This window comes from Procambarus clarkii, chromosome 62 (assembly GCF_040958095.1).
Source record: "Procambarus clarkii isolate CNS0578487 chromosome 62, FALCON_Pclarkii_2.0, whole genome shotgun sequence".
NCBI lineage: Eukaryota > Metazoa > Arthropoda > Malacostraca > Decapoda > Cambaridae > Procambarus > Procambarus clarkii.
The window spans coordinates 25,285,679-25,308,178 of NC_091211.1; the positions used below are offsets into that span (position 1 = coordinate 25,285,679).

General features: G+C 44.5%; 1 protein-coding gene and 1 long non-coding RNA gene across 6 annotated transcripts in view; one reads left to right on the top strand and one right to left on the bottom strand.

The window, feature by feature from the left end:
- The window catches only part of LOC123766552 (zwei Ig domain protein zig-8), a 176,493-nt gene that overhangs the window by 5,258 nt on the left and 148,735 nt on the right, over positions 1 to 22,500 (bottom strand). For 3 of the 5 annotated variants that reach the window (XM_045755801.2, XM_045755799.2, XM_045755797.2), the window contains exons 4-7: positions 21,705 to 21,837; positions 21,467 to 21,517; positions 17,315 to 17,425; positions 8,454 to 8,626 (exon numbers count right to left, since the gene is read on the bottom strand). In XM_045755801.2, coding sequence (XP_045611757.1) covers positions 8,454 to 8,626; positions 17,315 to 17,425; positions 21,467 to 21,517; positions 21,705 to 21,837 — 468 coding nt within the window. The remainder of the gene's footprint in view (positions 1 to 8,453; positions 8,627 to 17,314; positions 17,426 to 21,466; positions 21,518 to 21,704; positions 21,838 to 22,500) is intronic. The other 2 variants (XM_045755800.2, XM_045755802.2) reach the window with 2 other exon arrangements.
- Positions 1 to 22,500, top strand: part of LOC123766553 (uncharacterized) — a 287,226-nt gene that overhangs the window by 5,202 nt on the left and 259,524 nt on the right. The gene's annotated exons all lie outside the window — the stretch shown is intronic.

Below are 22,500 nucleotides of genomic sequence, written 5' to 3' on the forward strand. Positions count from 1 at the left end.
GCAACGTAATTGGCCATCAAACCCATGTCACTCTTCCTGGTAACTTTTAGCAACTCCCTTGACGAGATAATTGTGTATTTGTCTGATGTTGTCTTGGATAAATATGTAACTGAGCCTCTATGGTTCGGTGGCAAAGTTTCCATGAAAACTAGAAAGAATAATGCTTCGGATTACATTGCAGAATTTGAGACATTCCCAGGAAATATATAGAACTTCATTGTAGATTTAAGAAAAACATATTTCCTGAAGTCACAATCTACTACATGTATATTATATATATTTTAAACTCCGAATTTGTAGATGGAACTTCCTATTGTTCACTGACACACATAACAGAGAAGGATTCATGAGACTTGAACAAATTCTAGTTCTTCCCTCTTCTCTGTTCTCCCCTCCCCTGTTCTTCATTTATATAGAAAAGCAAATTTTGGATAAATGGTTAATATGTCTTCCAATATATAATATTATTTCACCGTTGGCAACATCAAAAGCTGACTATAGATCAGTGAAAGCCACTTGTTTTCTCACTCTCTTTAATATGTACGTATATATGTATGTATATATATATTCTGCAAGTCTTGCTCTCTCAAACACCAGACAATCCAATCACAATCACAATTTTTACATCACTTCAATCCATTAGAGATTATAACGTTCCCTCTGACTCACAATCCACTTTCCACTATTATACTATTATTTACAGGCGACGAGTCACAATAACGTGGCTGAAGTATGTTGACCAGACCACACACTAGATGGTGAAGGGACGACGACGTTTCGGTCCGTCCTGGACCATTCTCAAGTCGATTGTCAAGTTACAATCGACTTGAGAATGGTCCAGGACGGACCGAAACGTCGTCGTCGTCCCTTCACCTTCTAGTGTGTGATCTGGTCAACATACTGGTAAATCAACTATTATTTATTTCTTAATTGTGACTAGATACACTATCACACTGTCCACCATCTCCGATTGTGTCCAGCACTATCATTACTGCTCATCACCATTACTATCACTCAACACTACCACTATTTACGCTCACTATCACCACTGCTCTCGCCCACTAACACCACCTGCAGTCACCATCTTCCCATTTCATAATTTTTTGGCAAATGACACAAATGTAAAAATCCCAAAAGACGAAATAAAAAGTGAAAATAAAAATTATACCGAATGATAATTGATTACAGCAAAGATAAGGAGTTTTGTGTGTGTATTCACCTAGTTGTGTTTGCTCTGCTCTTTCGGTCCGCCTCTCAACTGTCAATCAACTGTTACTAACTACTATTTTCTGCATTTTTTTTCCACACACATACACACCCCAAGGAAGCAGCTCGTAACAGCTGTCTAACTCCCAGGTACCTATTTACTACTAGGTAACAGGGGTATCTGGGTGAGAGAAAAACTGCACGTTTGTCTCTGCCGGGAACCGAATCCGGGCCACAGGATTACGAGCCCCGCACGCTGTCCACTCAGCTACCAGACCCCTACCCTGCCTCACACCCCTGTGTGTGTGTGTGTGTGTGTGTGTGTGTCAGAGAGAGATAGAGAGAGTGAGAGAGAGAGACAGAGAGTGTTCTGTGTACATGATTGCTTCATTTTTCTCTGGTGATCTGAGGGGAAGAATTGAGGGGGAAGAATTGACGTGGGTTGTGAGGATAGGAAGAGCCCCTGGGGGGGGGGAGGGGATGGGGACAGTTGTAGCTGGAAGTGGAGAGGTGGTGAGGGAGGGGTTTCAGGGGAGAATGATTGTGAAGAGATGAGTGGTTGTGAGTGTGTGTTGGAGGGGATTGTTGTTGTGATGAGGAGGATGAGTAGTTGTGAGAGGATGAGTAGTTGTAATGGGGAGAAGGATTGCGAGGGGGCAATGACCCCCTCTCCCTGTTCCGTTACCAGGAACTACAGTGTAAATTAAGGCATTAATTTAATTGTGTTCCGTTAATGATCGGTGAACTGAACTATGCTGCTCTCCAACATGGCGGGCCTGGCCCCCCTCCCCTCTCCCCCTTCTCACGCCACCCATCCCGGTACAGGAAAGGGGGGGAAGGGAAGGGAAGGGAAGGGAACTATCAGCACAAGCACTAAGCCATTACGACTAATATAGCACTGGGAAGGGGTCAGGATAAGCAATTTGAGATGGGACAGGGGAACGGAATGGTGCCCCAACCACTTGGACGGTCGGGGATTGAACGTCGACCTGTCGTTCTACCGACCGGCCCAAGTGGTTGGGCTACAGGAAAGGGGAAGACAGTCATATCGCGCATTAATACTGCGTCATCAAACCCCATCCTGTTTCCTACTTTTACCTTGATATCCGCAAAAATTCCCATTCGGGCATTCATGAAATTCGGGCATTCATGAAATCTCTCTCAAATTCTCTGTTAAACTTAAAACTCATTTCCCTGCCGGCTTAAATCTGGCGCCATTAACGCAGTTTTAACAACGGCTCGCATAATTTTTCGCTGCTTTTAAGAAGTGGTTAAGGCCGGGTGTAATTCTATTTTACTGGGCAAATTTTCTGTACAATAGATAGTTTAGGTTAATTTACTCAGCCACGAAGCGTTCTTGTTCCTTTTGTTAAGGGCTGATGACCTGAAGATCACGGAGACTGTTGTTGCTGGCAGACGTCGGCTAACGTTTCCTTAAGGCGCAGTCCAGTATTTATCAAAAGGCGCCAAGGCGAGACGTTTATACAGCACCTTATAGGTCCCGCAGTAGAGATTTATGTATACGTGTGTGTGTGTGTGTGTATGTGTGTGTGTGTGTGTGTGTGTGTGTGTGTGTGTGTGTGTGTGTGTGTGTGTGTGTGTGTGTGTGTGTACTCACCTATTTGCACTCACCTATTTGTGCTTGCGGGGGTTGAGCTTTGGCTCTTTGGTCCCGCCTCTCAACCGTCAATCAACTGGTGTACAGATTCCTTGAGCGTACTGGGCTCTATCATATCTACATTTGAAACTGTGTTTGGAGTCAGCCTCCACCACATCACTGCCTAATCCATTCCATCCGTTAACTACTCTGACACTGAAAAAGTTCCTTCTAACGTCTCTGTGGCTCATGTGGGTACTCAGTGTGTGTGTGTGTGTGTGTGTCGGGGCAGGAGAGAGTCGGTTATCTTGTGTTATCAGTGATACACGCAATAACTTGGGAAATGTCTGGTAATTTAAGTTTAATGAACTTTGTCTCACTAGTGACTGTAGTGTGGCGCAGCATGAAGCTCCCTGAAGTAATTCCTGCTAATTCTTGCTTCCGCTTGCTTGCTAGACACTCATTATGTGACTATCACTGATATTTCTCTTTTACTGAGACTACCACTGACGTTTGTTCTTACAACGGCAACAAATAGCAGTAAGAATATGCTCCTAATTGGTTCTTACTTCAGAAGCTTTGTACCGAGTGGTTCTTAAGAACGTCTCTCTCTATCTTCACACACCAGCGGTGGTTGGGTGCCTCTCTGGTGAGACAATGTCGGCTCGCAATACACGGGGAGAACATTCGAAATAATGGCACATTATGAGCTAACATTAAGGTAACTTTTTTAGTTCTGGCCCAGTCATTCTTTTGCAAGGTTTCATTTTTTGGGGCGTTATTGCTCTATTTCTTCCATGCGCAGTACGACACTATGTTAAAAGTGCCGCGGCACCATGCTAGGTTTGCTGTGTCCTCTATGTTCTCATAAAAATTCTAGTGCCATCTGCAGACCACAAATATAGTATTATAAACAAATTATTTGTGTCCTTGTCACTCTTAAAGAGAATATCTGTATGTTTATGGTAGCAGGTCAGAGGCTTAGGGCTAGTCTCACGCAACTTTGCATGGTGATGTATTATTTTATGGAGAGTCCTCATGCGGTGGTCGGGGTCATTTACTGTAAGGAAGTGTATGTTGTGAAAGTTGGTTACAGTGATGAGGCGAGATGGGAAAGGAGTAGAAAGAGTTATGGAAAGGAGTGTATATGTTGGAAGAAGGGAAGGAGTGGGCGCAAGCTGTTCTTGCGAGTGTTCTCAACGTCAAGAAACAGTCGTACTAAAGTGCCTTATCCTAACCTACAAGACGTCAAAATACAACGTGCTATTAGAAGGACGGGTTGACTGTGTTGGGCAGACGGAGTGTGTGTGTGTGTGTGTGTGTGTGTGTGTGTGTGTGTGTGTGGGGTGGGGGGGGGAAGACCTGGGAGGGTGTTCGGAAGAGCCCTGGCCACAGCCTCGACTCGGGTACTACCCCCCCCCATCTAGTATCTGACATGAGAATGATACAAAAATACTGGAACATGCACTCTACATTGGGGGGTACAGCTATATGCCCCATAACACCATGGTCATATTTGTCGAAAGGACTCTCAAAATCTGTGTATATATATTTCGCCTGTAGTCTGTTTGTCTTTCGTGACATCTCCGGTCCTGTCATAATGGTCAAACGACTGTGAGAGGCAGGCGGTGTTCTCTGAATCGACTGTTTCTTTGAACCCGCGTTGTCAAGCGTTGGGTAGATGTTTTCACTCCATTTGTTTTGTGACCTTCCTGGCACTATCAAATGTTTGTGTGTGTGATGTTAGTACTGTGGGCCAATCATTTTGTGTATTTGCTTTACTTCGTGGATTGGCGCGATCTCCGCTGCTTTAGGTGTGTTTGGCTACGACAGTGTGTAGGCTCCGTGTTCTAATGATGTTCTTCTGTCCAATTTTCGATTAATATTGTCGTCAAGGAGTCATGCAGGGGCGGCAGGGTGTGGAGTCAGGAGTGTGTGGGTGTGTGCTGTGTATGGCTACTTCAGAGTCCCCCTCTCACCTCTCCCTTACCAGTCCAAACAAACTCTTCTCACATCACCACCTTCCCTCACCCGTCGCCACAACCCTTCCTGCCTGGCGCCACTCTTTCCTGGCCTCTCCTTATTCCTCCCTTCTCTGGCCTCTCCCCACTCCTACACAAAACAAAAGATTTCTCCCTTCTCTCTGTGATGGGAGGAGTATGAGGGAGAGAGGGAAGGAAGGCTTTCATGGTGGGGACAGAGGGGGAAAAGAAGGGTGTGAGGGAGAGGGATGGTGTGAGAAAGGGAGGAAGGGTAAAAGGGAAGGGAGGGAGGGTAGGAGAGGGGTGGGAAGGTGTCATGCAGGAGAGAGGGTGGGAAGAAAACTATACACAGTCACGGGAACAAATGTCAAGCCGTGACAGTTTCCAGAGTGTTGACACATGATAAACTTGTATTTATTTTGATATGATTGCCTTTCTCTTTCACTTTGATGTCTGCCTCTCGGCTTCTCTCTCTCTCTTTTCCGTCTCTCTCCTTTCCCTATCTCTCTTCCCCCCTTTCCTTCCCTCACTTCCTCCATTTTTCCTCATCTCCAGTTTGAACATCCACACAAGTCCTCAAACAATGCAGGGCAGGGATGACCTCTTGAGACATTTAAGACATTGAATAAGTTAGACATGGTAAAGCCTGGTCGCCCCTTCACCAGCTCTTGCAGCTCTTGAAGACAGCCTTGAGCAGCCCAAGACCCTGCAGACCCGGCACGACACAAGTCTTCTCCCGAAGATCAAGACGTCATTCCTGTAACTATGATATACAATACAATACATTAGGAAAGATTCATCACACTAGGAGGACCAATTACAAGCTTTCATCAGACTCTGGGAGGACCAATTACAAGCCTTCATCAGACTCTGGGAGGACCAATTACAAGCTTTCATCAGACTCTGGGAGGACCAATTACAAGCTTTCATCAGACTCTGGGAGGACCAATTACAAGCCTTCATCAGACTCTGGGAGGACCAATTACAAGCTTTCATCAGACTCTGAGAGGACCAATTACAAGCCTTTATCAGACTCTGGGAGGACCAATTACAAGCTTTCATCAGACTCTGGGAGGACCAATTACAAGCCTTTATCAGACTCTGGGAGGACCAATTACAAGCCTTCATCATACTCTGGGAGGACCAATTACAAGCTTTCATCAGACTCTGGGAGGACCAATTACAAGCCTTCATCAGACTCTGGGAGGACCAATTACAAGCCTTCATCAGACTCTGGGAGGACCAATTACATGCCTTTATCAGACTCTGGGAGGATCAATTACAAGCTTTCATCAGACTCTGGGAGGACCAATTACAAGCCTTTATCAGACTCTGGGAGGACCAATTACAAGCTTTCATCAGACTCTGGGAGGACCAATTACAAGCCTTCATCAGACTCTGGGAGGACCAATTACAAGCCTTCATCAGACTCTGGGAGGACCAATTACAAGCCTTCATCAGACTCTGGGAGGACCAATTACAAGCCTTCATCAGACTCTGGGAGGACCAATTACAAGCCTTCATCAGACTCTGGGAGGACCAATTACAAGCCTTTATCAGACTCTGGGAGGACCAATTACAAGCTTTCATCAGACTCTGGGAGGACCAATTACAAGCCTTTATCAGACTCTGGGAGGACCAATTACAAGCTTTCATCAGACTCTGGGAGGACCAATTACAAGCCTTCATCAGACTCTGGGAGGACCAATTACAAGCCTTCATCAGACTCTGGGAGGACCAATTACAAGCCTTTATCAGACTCTGGGAGGACCAATTACAAGCTTTCATCAGACTCTGGGAGGACCAATTACAAGCCTTTATCAGACTCTGGGAGGACCAATTACAAGCTTTCATCAGACTCTGGGAGGACCAATTACAAGCCTTCATCAGACTCTGGGAGGACCAATTACAAGCCTTCATCAGACTCTGGGAGGACCAATTACAAGCCTTCATAAGACTCTGGGAGGACCAATTACAAGCCTTACGGTAATCTGTTCATTTCGCTTCTCTCATTTTTCCAATACCGATTTCTTTGCTAAACATTCTGCAACTTCCTCGCAAAACAACCAACACAATATATATGCGACCAATACTGGAATGCGCAGCACCGGCATGGAATCCCCACCTTGTGATGCAGAAAGTCAAAACTGAAAATGTACAAAGGTTTGCAACAAGATTGGTGCCAGAGCTAACGGGACAAAGCTACAAAGGCTAATGGAACTAAATCTTATAACCTTAGAGGATAGTAGGAATATAGGGGATATGATCACAACTTACAAGATACTGAGGGGAAGGTGGACAAGGATAGCCTCTTCAGATTGGGAGAGGTGGAATGCTCTAAAAAGAGGAAGTTAAGAAAGCCACCTCCATCTATATCTCTTAGGTTCGGTATGACAAAGAATTTGAAAGTCAGAACAGGTAGAAACGCAACAGGTACAAGGCTAAGGCGGGGGCCAGAGAGCTACACCTCACTCCCCCGTAGACACAGATAGGTAAGTACACACCCACATACACACAGGTCTGGTAGATGAGTAGACAGCGCGCGGGACTCGTAATCCTGTGGCTCGGGTTCGATTCCCCGGCATCGGCAGAGACAAATGGGCAGAGTTTCATTCACCCTGATGCACCTGTTTCCAAGCAGTAAATAGGTACCTGGGAGTTAGACAGCTGTTACGGGCTGCTTCCTGTGTGTGTGTGTGTGTGTGTGTGTGTGTGTGTGTGTGTGTGTGTGTGTGTGTGTGTGTGTGTGTGTGTGTGTGAACAACAATATAATTAGTAGTTAATAACAGTTGATTGATTGACAGTTGAGAGGCGGGCCGAAAGAGCAGAGCTCAACCCCCACAAGCACAACTAGGTGAACACACACACACACACACACACACACACACACACACACACACACACACACACACACACACACACACACACACTTGAGAGGCTCTCCGCCAGAGGGCGCGAGAGTGGGTCGTTAGTGTAGTGTAAATATTAAAAGACTCTAAAGGAACAAGGCTGGCCAGGTGTGGTAGGCAGGTGTGGAGGATCTTATGTGGCTGGAAGGTGTGGAGGGTGTTGTGTGGCAGGTAGGTGTGTGGAGGGTCTTGTGTGATGGTGGGCAGGTGTAGAGGGAATTGTGGGATAGGCAGGTGTGGCAGGCAGGTGTGGAAGGTCTTGTGTGGTGGTAGGCAGGTGTGGAAGAAGTGGAATCGAGCTGTGGATTCTTGTGTAACAATAGCCGGGGAGATTAGCAAGAAATGCTTAGAGGGAGAGCAATGATTCGATTAGGAGAGAGAGAGAGAGAGAGAGAGAGAGAGAGAGAGAGAGAGAGAGAGAGAGAGAGAGAGAGGTATGGGAAGCATGCATGCAATTTGTGACAGAGACCTTCTCGGTATAAGAGAAGAGTTAACAATATTCTTTAAATATAATATTTGCTCCGCATCCACTCTCTTTCACTCACATGTAAATCTATTATTCAAAATTTTCTAGGTACTTTCCTAGATGCATTGTGCTGGCCTGTATCTTTATATTCAATTTATACAAAATGTTTGTGTATACATCGATCATCCATCCATCTATCCTCACAACTCTTTCTTCCATCCTCGTAACTCTTTCTTCCATCCTTACAACTCTTTCTTCCATCCTCGTAACTTTTTCATCCATCCTGGACGTACCTGGATAGAGACGCCGCCTCTAGCCGAGTCGTAGTCGATGTTGGTGGGCCCGTGGAACCAGAGGATGTGGTCCGGGGCGGAGTGTGGCGGGTGGCGGACCACACAAGTCACCGCCAGGACGCTCCCTCTCTGGATATGTCGCTCCGTCGGGCCCTCGATCGCCACCAGAGGCACTGTTGGCAGCACGGAGCATCACGCAGAATAATCACACACACACACACAAAACAACAACATGATTCGTTTATGCGTAAGTATCCACGAGGGAAAATGAAGCGAAGGTTCCGGACGTTTTTCGGAAACGTTCGGAATTTTCGCTTAATTTTACCTAGTGGATAGTTACACGGGACGTGATGTGGGTGGGGGGGGGGGAAGGGGGTCAGGAGGGAGAGTGGGACGTGGTGTGTGGGGTCAGGAGGGGTTGTGGGACGTGATGTCTGGGGTCAGGAGGGAGAGTGGGACGTGATATCTGGGGTCAGGAGGGAGAGTGGGACGTGGTGTGTGGGGTCAGGAGGAACGTGGAGTGGGTCATATGGGAACACTTGTCTCACAGCTTAGATGACCTGCATTGAGGTCGAACCCTGTGCATGGCTGAACTATACGGCACTGACTCCTCCTCGCTCTCCCGTCCACCCAGCAGTAATTGGGACCTAAATGTAAAACTTTTGACGGATTGTGTTCTGGACAAAAAAATGTATCTGACGTTGAATAATGGAGTAGGCTGCAGATCTAGCCCCGAGCCTTAAACCCCACTACAGGGAAAAGCGTGGCGGCTTGAACACACTTCACATGTTGACCAGACCACACACTGGAATGTGAAGGGACGACGACGTTTCGGTCTGTCCTGGACCATTCTCAAGTCGATCACAATCGACTTGAGAATGGTCCAGGATGGACCGAAACGTCGTCGTTCCTTCACTTTCTAGTGTGTGGTTTGGTCAACATATTTCAGCCACGTTATTGTGACTCCTCGTCTGCACACTTCACATCTGAATTTTGTCTTCAGCACCAGTAACTGATTAGGTTTTTCAGCGCCATGATTTGGTCTGGACATATTCCATCGATTGTTGTTTTACGTCAACGTTCCCATACAAGTCCCCGAAGTGCTGCTGTGAGCTCCGGCGCCAAGTGCGGCACAGCAGGAAGCAAAGGGCAGCACAGTAACAGTGTCAGACGGGTATATAACACTGGGTGATGAAGACAAGTGGTGACATGATCACGACGTTAATTAATGATAATGGAGGCTTTATTCCCCCTCAGATACAGAGGGGGAATAAAGAGAGAGAGAGAGAGAGAAAGAGAGAGAGAGAGAGAGAGAAAGAGACAGCGAATAGGTTGTTTTTTAGTTTGCATTAATTTATATGATTTATTTGCCATTACTATTATCACGATTTAATATATATGTTTGCTAGTGGTGTGGTGATATAGTGGCCGAGAATAGTCTGTTGCTACGGGTTGAGTCCCCAGGATGCAGGCCGTAGCAGCCGTGTGACTCTCCTACCTTGTGGATACCTGGTTACCTTGTGATGGTTTAGGGATTCAACGTCCCCGCGGCCCGGTCATCGCCCAGGTCTCCTGGTTGTTGGACTGGTCAACCAGGCTGTTGGACGCGGGTGCTAGCTCACAGCCTGACGTATGAATCACAGCCTGGTTGAGCAGGTATCCTTTGGAGGTGTTTGTCAAGATCTCTCTTGGACACTATGAGGTATCGGCCAGTTATGTCCCTTATGTGTAGTGGAAGCGTGTTGAACAGTCTCGGGCCTCTGATGTTGATAGTTCTCTCTTGAACACTGTGAGGGGCCGGCCAGTTATGTCCCTTATGTGTAGTGGAAGCGTGTTGAACAGTCTCGGGCCTCTGATGTTGATAGTTCTCTCTTGAACACTGTGAGGGGTCGGCCAGTTATGTCCCTTATGTGTAGTGGAAGCGTGTTGAACAGTCTCGGGCTTCTGATGTTGATAGTTCTCTCTTGAATACTGTGAGGGGTCGGCCAGTTATGTCCCTTATGTGTAGTGGAAGCGTGTTGAACAGTCTCGGGCCTCTGATGTTGATAGTTCTTTCTTGAACACTGTGAGGGGTCGGCCAGTTATGTCCCTTATGTGTAGTGGAAGTGTGTTGAACAGTCTCGGGCCTCTGGTGTTGATAGTTCTCTCTTGAACACTGTGAGGGGTCGGCCAGTTATGTCCCTTATGTGTAGTGGAAGCGTGTTGAACAGTCTCGGGCCTCTGATGTTGATGGAGTTCTCCCTCAGAGTACCTGTTGCACCTCTGCTTTTCAACGGGGGTATTGTGCACATCCTGCCATGCCTTCTGGTCTCATGTGGTGTTATTTCTGTGTGCAGGTTTGGGACCAGCCCTCAGCTGGTTTGGGTCCAGAGCTCAGCTCAGCTCTCAGCTACTTTTTATCCTCTAGGGTGAACAGGGACATAAGGTGAATGAAACTATTCATTTGTTTCTGCTTCAGCCAGGAAACGAATCCAGGTTCCTAGGACGACGACCCTAGAAGATGTGTGTGTGTACTCACCTAGTTGTACTCACCTAGTTGTGCTTGCGGGGGTTGAGCTCTGGCTCTTTGGTCCCGCCTCTCAACCGTCGTGTGTGTGTGTGTGCGTGTGTGTGTGTGCGTGTGCATGTGTGTACTAATATATGTAACAACTCGTAACCGGATGATGTAGAGTTGTAATGACACTGAACGGCTGTCCACGTAATATGGCTCACAAATGGTTATATTAATAGGTTTCAATGAGTAACTATAAAGGGGGTAATAACAGGCAGCAAATGAGTAAGAGTTATATGCACTACTGAGTAATGTAGAGTCATTAACAGGCAACTAAAATGCAGAAGAGAGTGACTACCAGGTCCAGAATGGAGTGGTAGTTTAATACTACCACTCCATTAATACAATATTAATTATTGTATTAATAATAAGAAGGTATTAATGCAATTTAATACCTGCCTCAGCAGGTATTAAATTGGCAGTAATGGGGGTGTTAGACTACATTAATAAGTCTATATGTTCATAATATTATACTGGGTGAATTTACTTATGACAAAAAAAATTATGTATTTTTTAAACTAGTAAACAATAAGAAGCGAGAAATATTATTTGAATATTAATGTGACCAAAAAAACTATATAAAATACAGGAAAATGAGACAAATAAAGTACAAAAAGTAAAAAAATAATAATCCTGTACTTAAACTAATTTATAAAATAAATACCAGAAAATTATATCTGTAGATAATAAATTAATTTACAATTTGATCCTAAAATACAATGACAGCGAACCACGTCGACAAGTTCACGAAACCAAAAGAAGTAAATAATTGAAAATCCATTATATCCATGAATTAATAAGAGACATAGAAGAGCAGCAGCCCCAGCAAAGCTGCAGCAAGAGTCAGAAAAAGAGACATAGAAAGAGCCTCGTCATAGAGTTCATAAAGTTATCTTTTTGCTTCTGACATAGAGCTCGTTACATGAGCTATCTCCAGCTATCTCCACTAGTTATTATATCCCTTAAACAATTATGAAGTGGAAGTTAATTAACAATCGTCTATGAAGCGAGATTAGATAAATTCAAAACACACTTTTTGAAACAAACTTTAAACAAGAAACTAACTACCCCCAAGTCCTTCCGAATGACTTTTCATTATCCGTTCAGTGAACCGAATTATGGATAACTTTACCTTCGCTCACAACGGTCGAAACCTGTCAAGAATTCGTTCGGCCGGCCTAACGAGGTCAGTGTACGAGAGTTTTAAAAAAATCTCTGATTCAGCATTTTTTTTTTGCAGCTATTCAGGTCCCTCTCCGGTAACTTGTGGGAGGTTCCGCCAGCTCCAGCCATTGATGATACTTTGCACACTAAGTTTTAAAGTTAGGCTTCCTTACCTCCCTCTCTTCTTCCCTCCCTCCCTCTCTCTCTCTCTCTTGCCTTATTTCCATCCTTTCCTCTCCTTTTCCTCACTCTTTTATTTTCTACCGTCTCTCCTTCGTTCTCTTTCTAGTTCCTTGCATAGTTTCTTCCATTCCTCTCTCTCTCCTTCCTTCTCTCTTTAAGAAAATAACAATATAAAAATTAAGAACACTGGGACATGTCCAGGTGCTGGGTGTGGAGCTGGGACATGTCCAGGTGCTGGGTGTGGAGCTGGGACATGGCAAGGTGCTGGGTGTGGAGCTGGGACATGGCAAGGTGCTGGGTGTGGAGCTGGGACATGGCAAGGTGTTGGGTGTGGAGCTGGGACATGTCCAGGTGCTGGGTGTGGAGCTGGGACATGGCAAGGTGCTGGGTGTGGAGCTGGGACATGGCAAGGTGTTGGGTGTGGAGCTGGGACATGTCAAGGTGCTGGGTGTGGAGCTGGGACATGGCAAGGTGCTGGGTGTGGAGCTGGGACATGGCAAGGTGTTGGGTGTGGAGCTGGGACATGTCAAGGTGCTGGGTGTGGAGCTGGGACATGTCCAGGTGCTGGGTGTGGAGCTGGGACATGTCAAGGTGATGGGTGTGGAGCTGGGACATGTCCAGGTGCTGGGTGTGGAGCTGGGACATGGCAAGGTGTTGGGTGTGGAGCTGGGACATGTCAAGGTGCTGGGTGTGGAGCTGGGACATGTCAAGGTGCTGGGTGTGGAGCTGGGACATGGGATATGGGATATGACCTTACTCAAAAAAGGGTCAACCCCCCCCCCCCCCTTCCCCCCAGAGAGCAACATTCCACCAAAGTACAAACAAAACATTATACATAGTAAAAATACTATGAATTTTTTAATATAAAAATATTTACTAATAAATCACTCTCTAAACTTATATTTCAAGTCATTCACGTTAGTACTCTAAAACAGATCTGTAATTAATCGCATATATTAGTAAATGTCTTACACTCATTTGTTAGTTGCAAGAGGCTCAACTCAGGCCACCATCATGAGCTGTGTAATATATATTGACTCTGCAATAGAGTCAATATATATTACACGTTATAACAAAGTGCAATATTGATGTGAAGCAAAAAATTCACCTAACTAGAAGCAAATCACATCTCTAATCTCCCCTAACCAGAAGCAAATCACATCTCTAATCTCCCCTAAACAGAAGCAAATTACATCTCTAATCTCCCCTAACCAGAAGCAAATCACATCTCTAATCTCCCCTAAACAGAAGCAAATCACATCTCTAATCTCCCCTAACCAGAAGCAAATCACATCTCTAATCTCCCCTAACCAGAAGCAAATCACATCTCTAATCTCCCCTAACCAGAAGCAAATCACATCTCTAATCTCCCCTAACCAGAAGCAAATCACATCTCTAATCTCCCCTAACCAGAAGCAAATCACATCTCTAATCTCCCCTAACCAGAAGCAAATCACATCTCTAATCTCCCCTAACCAGAAGCAAATCACATCTCTAATCTCCCCTAACCAGAAGCAAATCACGTCTCTAATCTCCCCTAACCAGAAGCAAATCACATCTCTAATCTCCCCTAACCAGAAGCAAATCACATGTCTAATCTCCCCTAACCAGAAGCAAATCACATCTCTAATCTCCCCTAACCAGAAGCAAATCACATCTCTAATCTCCCCTAACCAGAAGCAAATCACATCTCTAATCTCCCCTAACCTATCCTCTGTGTATTTACAACATTTAATTAATCTACCAAACCTAACATAGGTCTAACTAGGAGCAATAATTTTTTTTTAATCAACGAATGTTTTATATTATTCACTCTTTTTTTTTTTGGTGCGTTTTACTTCGTTCAACTGTCAATGAACACAAGTGTGGTCGCTGGTGTGTTCACTGTGTTCACCTGGTGGGGTCATGATTTGTTCTAGTGGGGTCATATATTAGGTCCTACACCTAGCTAAGTGGGGTCATATATTAGGTCTTACACCTAGCTAGGTGGGGTCATATATTAGGTCTTACACCTAGCTAGGTGGGGTCATATATTAGGTCTTACACCTAGCTAAGTGGGGTCATATATTAGGTCTTACACCTAGCTAAGTGGGGTCATATATTAGGTCTTACACCTAGCTAAGTGGGGTCATATATTAGGTCCTACACCTAGCTAAGTGGGGTCATATATTAGGTCTTACACCTAGCTAAGTGGGGTCATATATTAGGTCTTACACCTAGCTAAGTGGGGTCATATATTAGGTCTTACACCTAGCTAAGTGGGGTCATATATTAGGTCCTACACCTAGCTAAGTGGGGTCATATATTAGGTCCTACACCTAGCTAAGTGGGGTCATATATTAGGTCTTACACCTAGCTAAGTGGGGTCATATATTAGGTCTTACACCTAGCTAAGTGGGGTCATATATTAGGTCCTACACCTAGCTAAGTGGGGTCATATATTAGGTCTTACACCTAGCTAGGTGGGGTCATATATTAGGTCCTACACCTAGTCAATGGGGTCATATATTAGGGCCTACACCTAGCCAATGGGGTCATATATTAGGTCCTACATCTAGCCATAGGGACCTCACTATCATGTTCTACTCCTAGATAGTGTAATAACACTATCATGCGATACTGTTCACACTAGGGGGTGAACATATATCGCCAGTGGTGGGGAAGAAACAGCACCACCACCACCAGCTAGGACTGAGACCCTTCCTAGGTGTCCCAGGAACGGACCATGGACCACCTAGGGGATGATAGAGATCGTGGGACCTGTGTTGAGGTCCCACGATATCTATACAAGGGGCGTTCACCTCTGCGCTCATTACTGGCCTGTGTTCTTATGCCATGCGTACGGTCCTTGTATTGGTCCATATACACTCCTATATCCCATACACGTATATATCGGGTATATCCCACAATTACACGCGTACTATCACATCTACAAACAAAGCTCTCTCTTTCTCTCTCTGTCTCTCTCTCTGTCTCTCTCTGTCTCTCTCTCTCTCTCTCTCTCTCTCTCTCTCTCTCTCTCTCTCTCTCTCTCTCTCTCTCTCTCTCTCTCTCTCTCTCTCTCTCTCTTTCTCTCTGTCTCTCTCTCTCTCTCTCTCTCTCTCTCTCTCTCTCTCTCTCTCTCTCTCTCTCTCTCTCTCTCTCTCTCTCTCTCTCTCTCTCTCTCTCTCTCTCTCTCTGTTCACATCATTTCACTGTTCAGGAATTCCAGTAAGTTTTTTGTGCATATTAACTTACCTCCATTATCATTAATTTTCTACGAATCTATAATAGACTGTTGTAATTTATGTTTGGAATAATAAAATCACCTGAGAAATGATCGTAAATACATTCACTACAGAAGAGATGGTAGATACTGAATACTTTATAGAATCTATTTGTTCAACTTAAGCCCGTTTAAGGCCGGACAAAACCTACTGATCTTGACCAAGAACACACTCCTATTTTAGTCCCTGATCTGTGCCTATTGTAGTTAGGAAATAAGCTTATTTAGCCTAGAAAATAGCAAACCTGGAATTTGTTAGAATAGTGTGTTAAATCTGTGAGAAATATTTAGATGAACTATGCATCAAAATATAACCGGCGTGGTCCATGCTTAGTTAGTCTGGCTGGTTAGTCCTTGGTTAGTAAGGCGTGGTCCGCTATACTAACCATGTCCGTACTAACCGTACTTGGTTAGTACCGACATGGTTCGCGTTTAGTTAATACGGACATAATTTGTGCTTGGTTAGTAGGGGAATGGTCCGTTCCTGGAGAGCATCAGAGTTGTCCGTGTTTAGTTAGAACCAGCAAGGTCCGTAGTTGGTTAGGACAAAGACACACTAGTCGGCTCAACACACTATAGTCCATATATTCATTATGCACAAAAATTAACATGCTGCAGCAGGTGACCTGGGTGGTAGGTCAGGTTGGTAGCCCTAGTTGGTATTCCTGATGGTAGTCATGGCTTCTTAGTCCTGGATAGTTGTGTATTCTTGTTTGTGTTGGAGGAGGGTGGCATGGGTGTGGAGGCGCGAGTGATGTGGTGGGTGTACTGGTGTGGGAGTGTTGCTGTGGGAGTGTTGCTTGGGAATGGTAAAGGCTGGAGTGTGTGTGGTGGCGGTGGTTGTCAAGGGAACATGGGAGAAATAGCGTCCGTGATAAGATATCAACACTCATTCAGCTTGTCCAGGATGTGAAAGGATATCCTTCACTGGGTAGGATTTCCTGCTCCTTGAGGTTACAGGACTCGTGTTTCCATCTGGTGTAGGATGCTCTCTCCTTGTTCACTATGTAAGTCCTCGTGATTAGTATCCCTGTATCATATACAGACATATTTGCCAACAGATGTGTGTACAATTGTTACAAATAACATTTTTTGAATCGTCTTAAATGCGCTGTTTTTTAGTTAAAATAATTGTCTATAATTTTGTGTTTTTGTGAATATAACAAAGCACAATTTGTTGCGCATGACGATAAATTGTAAAGTTATTACATTTTTCTTTGCAAAATCACACTGCTGGCAAAGACACCTGTTGCGTGGGGCTGTTAAAGTGTGTATACGCTGGAGAATGTGGCCAAGAAAGTTAGAAGAAAAGCCCAGATTCACTTTTCCCCTCACAAATGTACACAAACTCCCCCTTGCAGGGCTTGCTGTTGGAGCTAAATGGCTGTTTCCGCCAGAAGCACTTCCACAATGCCTGGAGTCTGGAAGTTTGTTTACATTTATGACGTCACGGTGGGCCAGGACCAATCAGCATTCACGGGTTGGCTTGTGACTGACCAAGCATGATAAACAGGATATGGCCCACGGAAAGCATTCTGGCATGCACCCAAGTCCCTCGGATCAGACAAGGAGGGGGTCTTGGTGAAGTTAACCAGCTTTAGGTTCTCATTTGATTTATTTATTTTTGTTCTGGATGGCCTCAGAAATACGGAGCGTGAGAAAAGCTTGTGAACAGGTGTTCATGCACCCTCGGCCTACCCTTGCGTCGCCTCCAATTACGCCTACCCTTATTCTTCTTATTCTTGCCGCTCTTCTTTGGGTTCTTTTTCGTCTCCTTGTCGTTGTTGTCAAAGATATAGTCAGGAAACCCTGCAAGAGTGGACAGATGGAGTGACTGGGTAAGTGAGGTCACCACTATAGCCTTATGAGAGAAATATGAGTCATGTTGGCAAGGCGGCGAAGAATGACCTCCTCCCTCCTCGAGGTCCGGAAAGTAGCCAGACCTCAGTGAACCCCAGAGTTCACAAATGAACCCCACAAGGACGTGGAAAACTGCCGTTTGAACTTTTAAATATGTGAGCCCCAAAAGATATATCAGATATCAGCTAAAAGTTGTCCAAAATCCATGGAAGTTTAAATCAAATCCCCGAAAAGTAATCTCAAATGCCTGGAAAAATATTCCCAAATTCTCTAAGAAAATTATCCCAGATACCCTAAACAATTATGCAAGTGACTCAAAAATATATCATCTTATTTGTAGAGCAACACAGCTTCGCAAGAGCCGAAGCTTAACATTATTCCTTGGGACGCAACAAAATCTGGATGAGCCAGCACGCGACAGGAACGGGAGACAGACAGACAGACAGACTCTGTGGGAGTACAGGCGCGAGAGGTTGAGAGACACCAGCTGGATGGGCTGTTGATGATGAGTACTGGAACAGAGAACGTAGGTACGAAGTAGACAACCTCAACATGGGATGAGGAAGAGGGTGATGAGTGTATGGGGAAAAATAAGTAAGGCTGGGTATACGAAGGGAAGGGACGCGTCACTTAAAGTGGAACAGGATGGATAGGTGAGTAAGCAGGTGGGTCTTGGTGTTCCAAAGTGATAGGTGGGATGACACAAAAATGAGCTTCATTATAAACTCCATGGATTTCTTTGGTTATCAACGGTTAGACCTCTTCCAACTGCTGGCCTTCCCAAACCAAGTTTGTGTCAAAAAATATATATGTACATAAAGTTCTCGACGTGTTGACCAGACCACACACTAGAAGTTGAAGGGACGACGACGTTTCGGTCCGTCCTGGATCATTCTCAAGTCGATGACGTGAATCAGTTTATATTATTCCATACACGGGCGTGTCTGAAGTCGAGACCTGGGAGAGATTCTCTGAAAGTTTAGTCTGGTCGCCAACGTGGCCATGGATGAGACTATTGGAATGATAATGGGCAAGGATTTTTAGGATCCAGTTTACATTACTCTTGAAACTCTAGAATGTACACATGTGAAATTGCTCGAATGATATAATAGTAAAACCCGTTTTCTGAACCCTGGTAGTGTCTTGCACAAACAAGTAGATGGTGTCGCAATGGGGTTTTCCCCTTTGGTGTTCTATTTACGAATAGTTTTACATGGGCGCTATTGAGCGGAAAGTCCTTGTATACATGGACGTAAAAATTGAAGTCTACTGTAGGTATGTTGAAATTCTTGCAGACATCTAATATTGTAAGCTTTCTACAGCTTAAGAAAGCCTTTGAGAGACGTTCTGTGCTCAGTTTCTCTTGTGATTATATATATATATATATATATATATATATATATATATATATATATATATATATATATATATATATATATATATATATATATATATATATAAACAGCTAAGATCATATTGTTCAAAATTATGTCACTTAATATATTTTATTTTATACCATTAAGACCCATATTAAGCTAGTCCACATGTTAAGAATTCACGTGTCTGTCTGACTGTATTTTCCTCTCTGTCTCTATCTATGTCTGTCATTCTCTCCCTGTCTTTTTTCTTACAGTTAGGTACAGGAATAGACGCCTTTAAACTCCTGTTAGTAGGATGATAGCTTCCCATTTCCATGTTTCATGGTAAACCTTATACTATTAATATTTCCCTGAAACATGATTCGCCAATCTGTTCTATTCTCAGGTCCCCAATTACTGTTGGGTGAACAGTTATGGATTGGTTCCCATTTAGTCCTCCTCCAGATATTGCCACGGTGGGAGTGTGTGTGTGTGTGGATCATGTTTATGTATAAACGTAATTATACTCGACTAATTATGCTTGCGGGAGTTGAGTTTCGGCTCTTTAGTCTGGCCGAAACTCAATTCTCAATTCTCATTCACCTGGCTCACGGGTTCCTGAGCCTACTGGGCTCAGTAGTAGATACTACTGATAGTAGTAGATAGTAGATAGGGACTCAGCAGATACTACTCATATCTACATTTGAAAATGTGTATAGAGTTTGCCTCCACCACAACACTACCTAATGCATACCATTTCTTAATAACTCTGACACTGAAAAAAGTTCTTTCACAGAACTTTTGCTCATTTGGGTAACTGAGTGTTCACCTGTATCCTGCTAAATTATTTTTGAATTTTGCGGAACATCAGTAAGTATCGTTTGACATAGTCAGAAATTAAAACAAATTTATATATACCTAATGACAAATATTGATAAAATTCGATGCGGCTAACCATAAGCTTCTGGTCTCTAGTCTTCCACATATATTTTTATGTGTGACTTGGAGATGTTGGATTAATTCGGCTGAAATCATTTTTAATTAAAAGATGTTGATTCAGCAGTACATACAGAGGCGTAGGACGAAATTTGGCACCGTACATTTTATCCTCAATTATATCACTGTCTTCTGTATGCAGGCGGGAGCTGTGAAGGCTGGAGCTACACACAGTTGCACACTAAGTAGAAACTACTTAGTATGCTACTAAGTAAACTACTACTAGTAAAGTATTAATTAAGTAGAAACACTAACTGAGCTGAATGTGGTGTATGTCTGATGGCCATCAAATAGCACCATACAACACACTCAAGTATGGTATGCATACGTACACACACACACACACACACACACACACACACACACACACACACACACACACACACACACACACACACACACACACACACACACACATCAATCCGAATACCTGCCATCGTTCTGGCCAACGTGTTGTCAGCCCACCACCACCACCACACTCCTGAAGGTAGTCACTCACCGGACCAAGACCTCTGGTGCCAGATATCTTGGGCCAACCGCTACCTGCTTTCTTTGTTGTCCTCCCCGGGCACAAGCATAATAATAACCATCACCAATCCAGAATATCAACACGATCGAAAATGGCTCGTTTGCTCCTGCAGCTTTGCGCTCCTTCGGTCTATAAAAACCCAAATATCTGAGATTTCCGGAATTCCTGTCGGATTTCTTGTAAGCGCCGAGAATCGTTTCCAGACTTCGTCTGCAGAGATTTTTGTTAATATTATTTTTTGTTAGAAAAGAAAGGCAATAAGATTCTGCGAATTGCAGTCGTCTCTTTAGAACGTTGACAGCCATGACGATATGGGAGGTGAGTGTAGGTATGAGGTGGTTGATAGTGTGGGTGAGGGTGTGGGTGAGGCCCCTGACCGTGGATGATAGGGTGGGTGGATGATTGTATGTGAGGGGGATGGGTGATGTGGAAATGAGTAAGGCTGTAATAATGGAAGTGAGATTGGAGAGTGTTGCCCAGGACGTGAGGGCGGAAGTGGGCGTGAGTGTGGGGGGCTAGCTGTGGGCGTGGGTGATGGGGGCGTGACGTGCCCCGGGAGAGCCAACAAAGCAAACATCGACGGTTGGGCTGACTTTGACTGACACTTGTTTGCGTACAAAAGGCGCCCCTAACTGGGGGCCGCTGACGAATGCTGAGGCATCTCTCGTTTTTCCCTCCCACACACATTCTCTCCAGCTGACGAGATCCATTTGTGGTATTTTGATCTTTAAGTGCATAAACACACACACACACACACACACACACACACACACACACACACACACACACACACACGCACACGCACACGCATGAGACATATTTCGTAACATAAATCATGTCAAATTCACTAACGAACGGATCGAAGCACATACTGGGTCGTAGACTGAGGTTCAAATACAGACTGTGGCACAGATTGAGGAGTAGGCTCAGACTGTGGCGAAGCCTGACAAAGCTGATGTAAGCATGAAAACCACAAACATTTGAAGAATGACACGCAGGCAGTGAGACATACAGATGGAACACATACTGATGAGAGAGAGAGAGAGAGAGGGAGAGAGAGATACAAATATATTCAGACAGTCATTTGACAGACAGATGGTGACTCACTAGTATCCGTGGTGGCTATCCCGTAGTGCAGAGGGTCATCCAGCTGGCTATCTGTAGGAAACAGTAAACACAAGCGAGTCAAATCACCGTCCACCATCTCACAACATCTCCTACACTCCAGCTAAAATACTTATTGTAATCACTATATAATATCTTAGACAAAAACATATTTAGCACAATGATTTCCAGACAGGGATACCGAGGAGGCCTTTGACTCAGCGCACCGGATCCGGCTCACCTTTTACAGTGAGAGTGACCTTGAGACTAATCTTGGGGTCGGAGTTGACCTGGCACTCGTAGACGCCAGCGTCACGCTCGTTGGCGAATTTGATGTGCAGCGTCCAGTCGTCAGAGTTCTCCGGGTGAAGGACCTGTAACAGGGAGGTATTCTTAGTGGGAGGGGCTGAAGATTGGGAGGTGCTCTTAGTGGGAGGGGCTGAAGATTGGGAGGTGCTCTTAGGCGTTGAAGATGGGGAGGTATTCTTAGTGGGAGGGGTTGAAGATGGGGAGGTACTCTTAGTGGCAGACGTTGAAGATGGGGAGGTACTCTTAGTAGGAGGCCTTTGGTCTCTTCAGTACCCTAGGGGAAGATCTTAGTAGTTAAAAACAAGGAAGTAATTTACAGTGAAAGTGATCAATTGCATCATATCAATACGTAGATATAATTTAACTAATCTATTTCTGGAAGTTTAACTTTGGCAAATTTTGGAGAAAAAATCCAAAATTTGTTTTTGGATTCGGATCTTATAACTGTACAGGCTTAAATACCCCGCATATGGCCTCGAATGTAGGACGACCAATTAGTACTCGCATTGCCAATTATCTCAGCTGGGATTGATCAATGGAGAGTTAGCAACGGATTTGTATTTTCCGAGTGACTTGATGCAGATTATAAAGCCACAGGCAGGAGCTTAATTAACGCATAAAGCCAAGTAATAACGGAAACTTTATATATATTTTGATCAAAGCCAATCAAGGGAGGAGTTTCACAATGGAGTTAATATTATGAATAACCTTATAATCTCTCTCTCTCT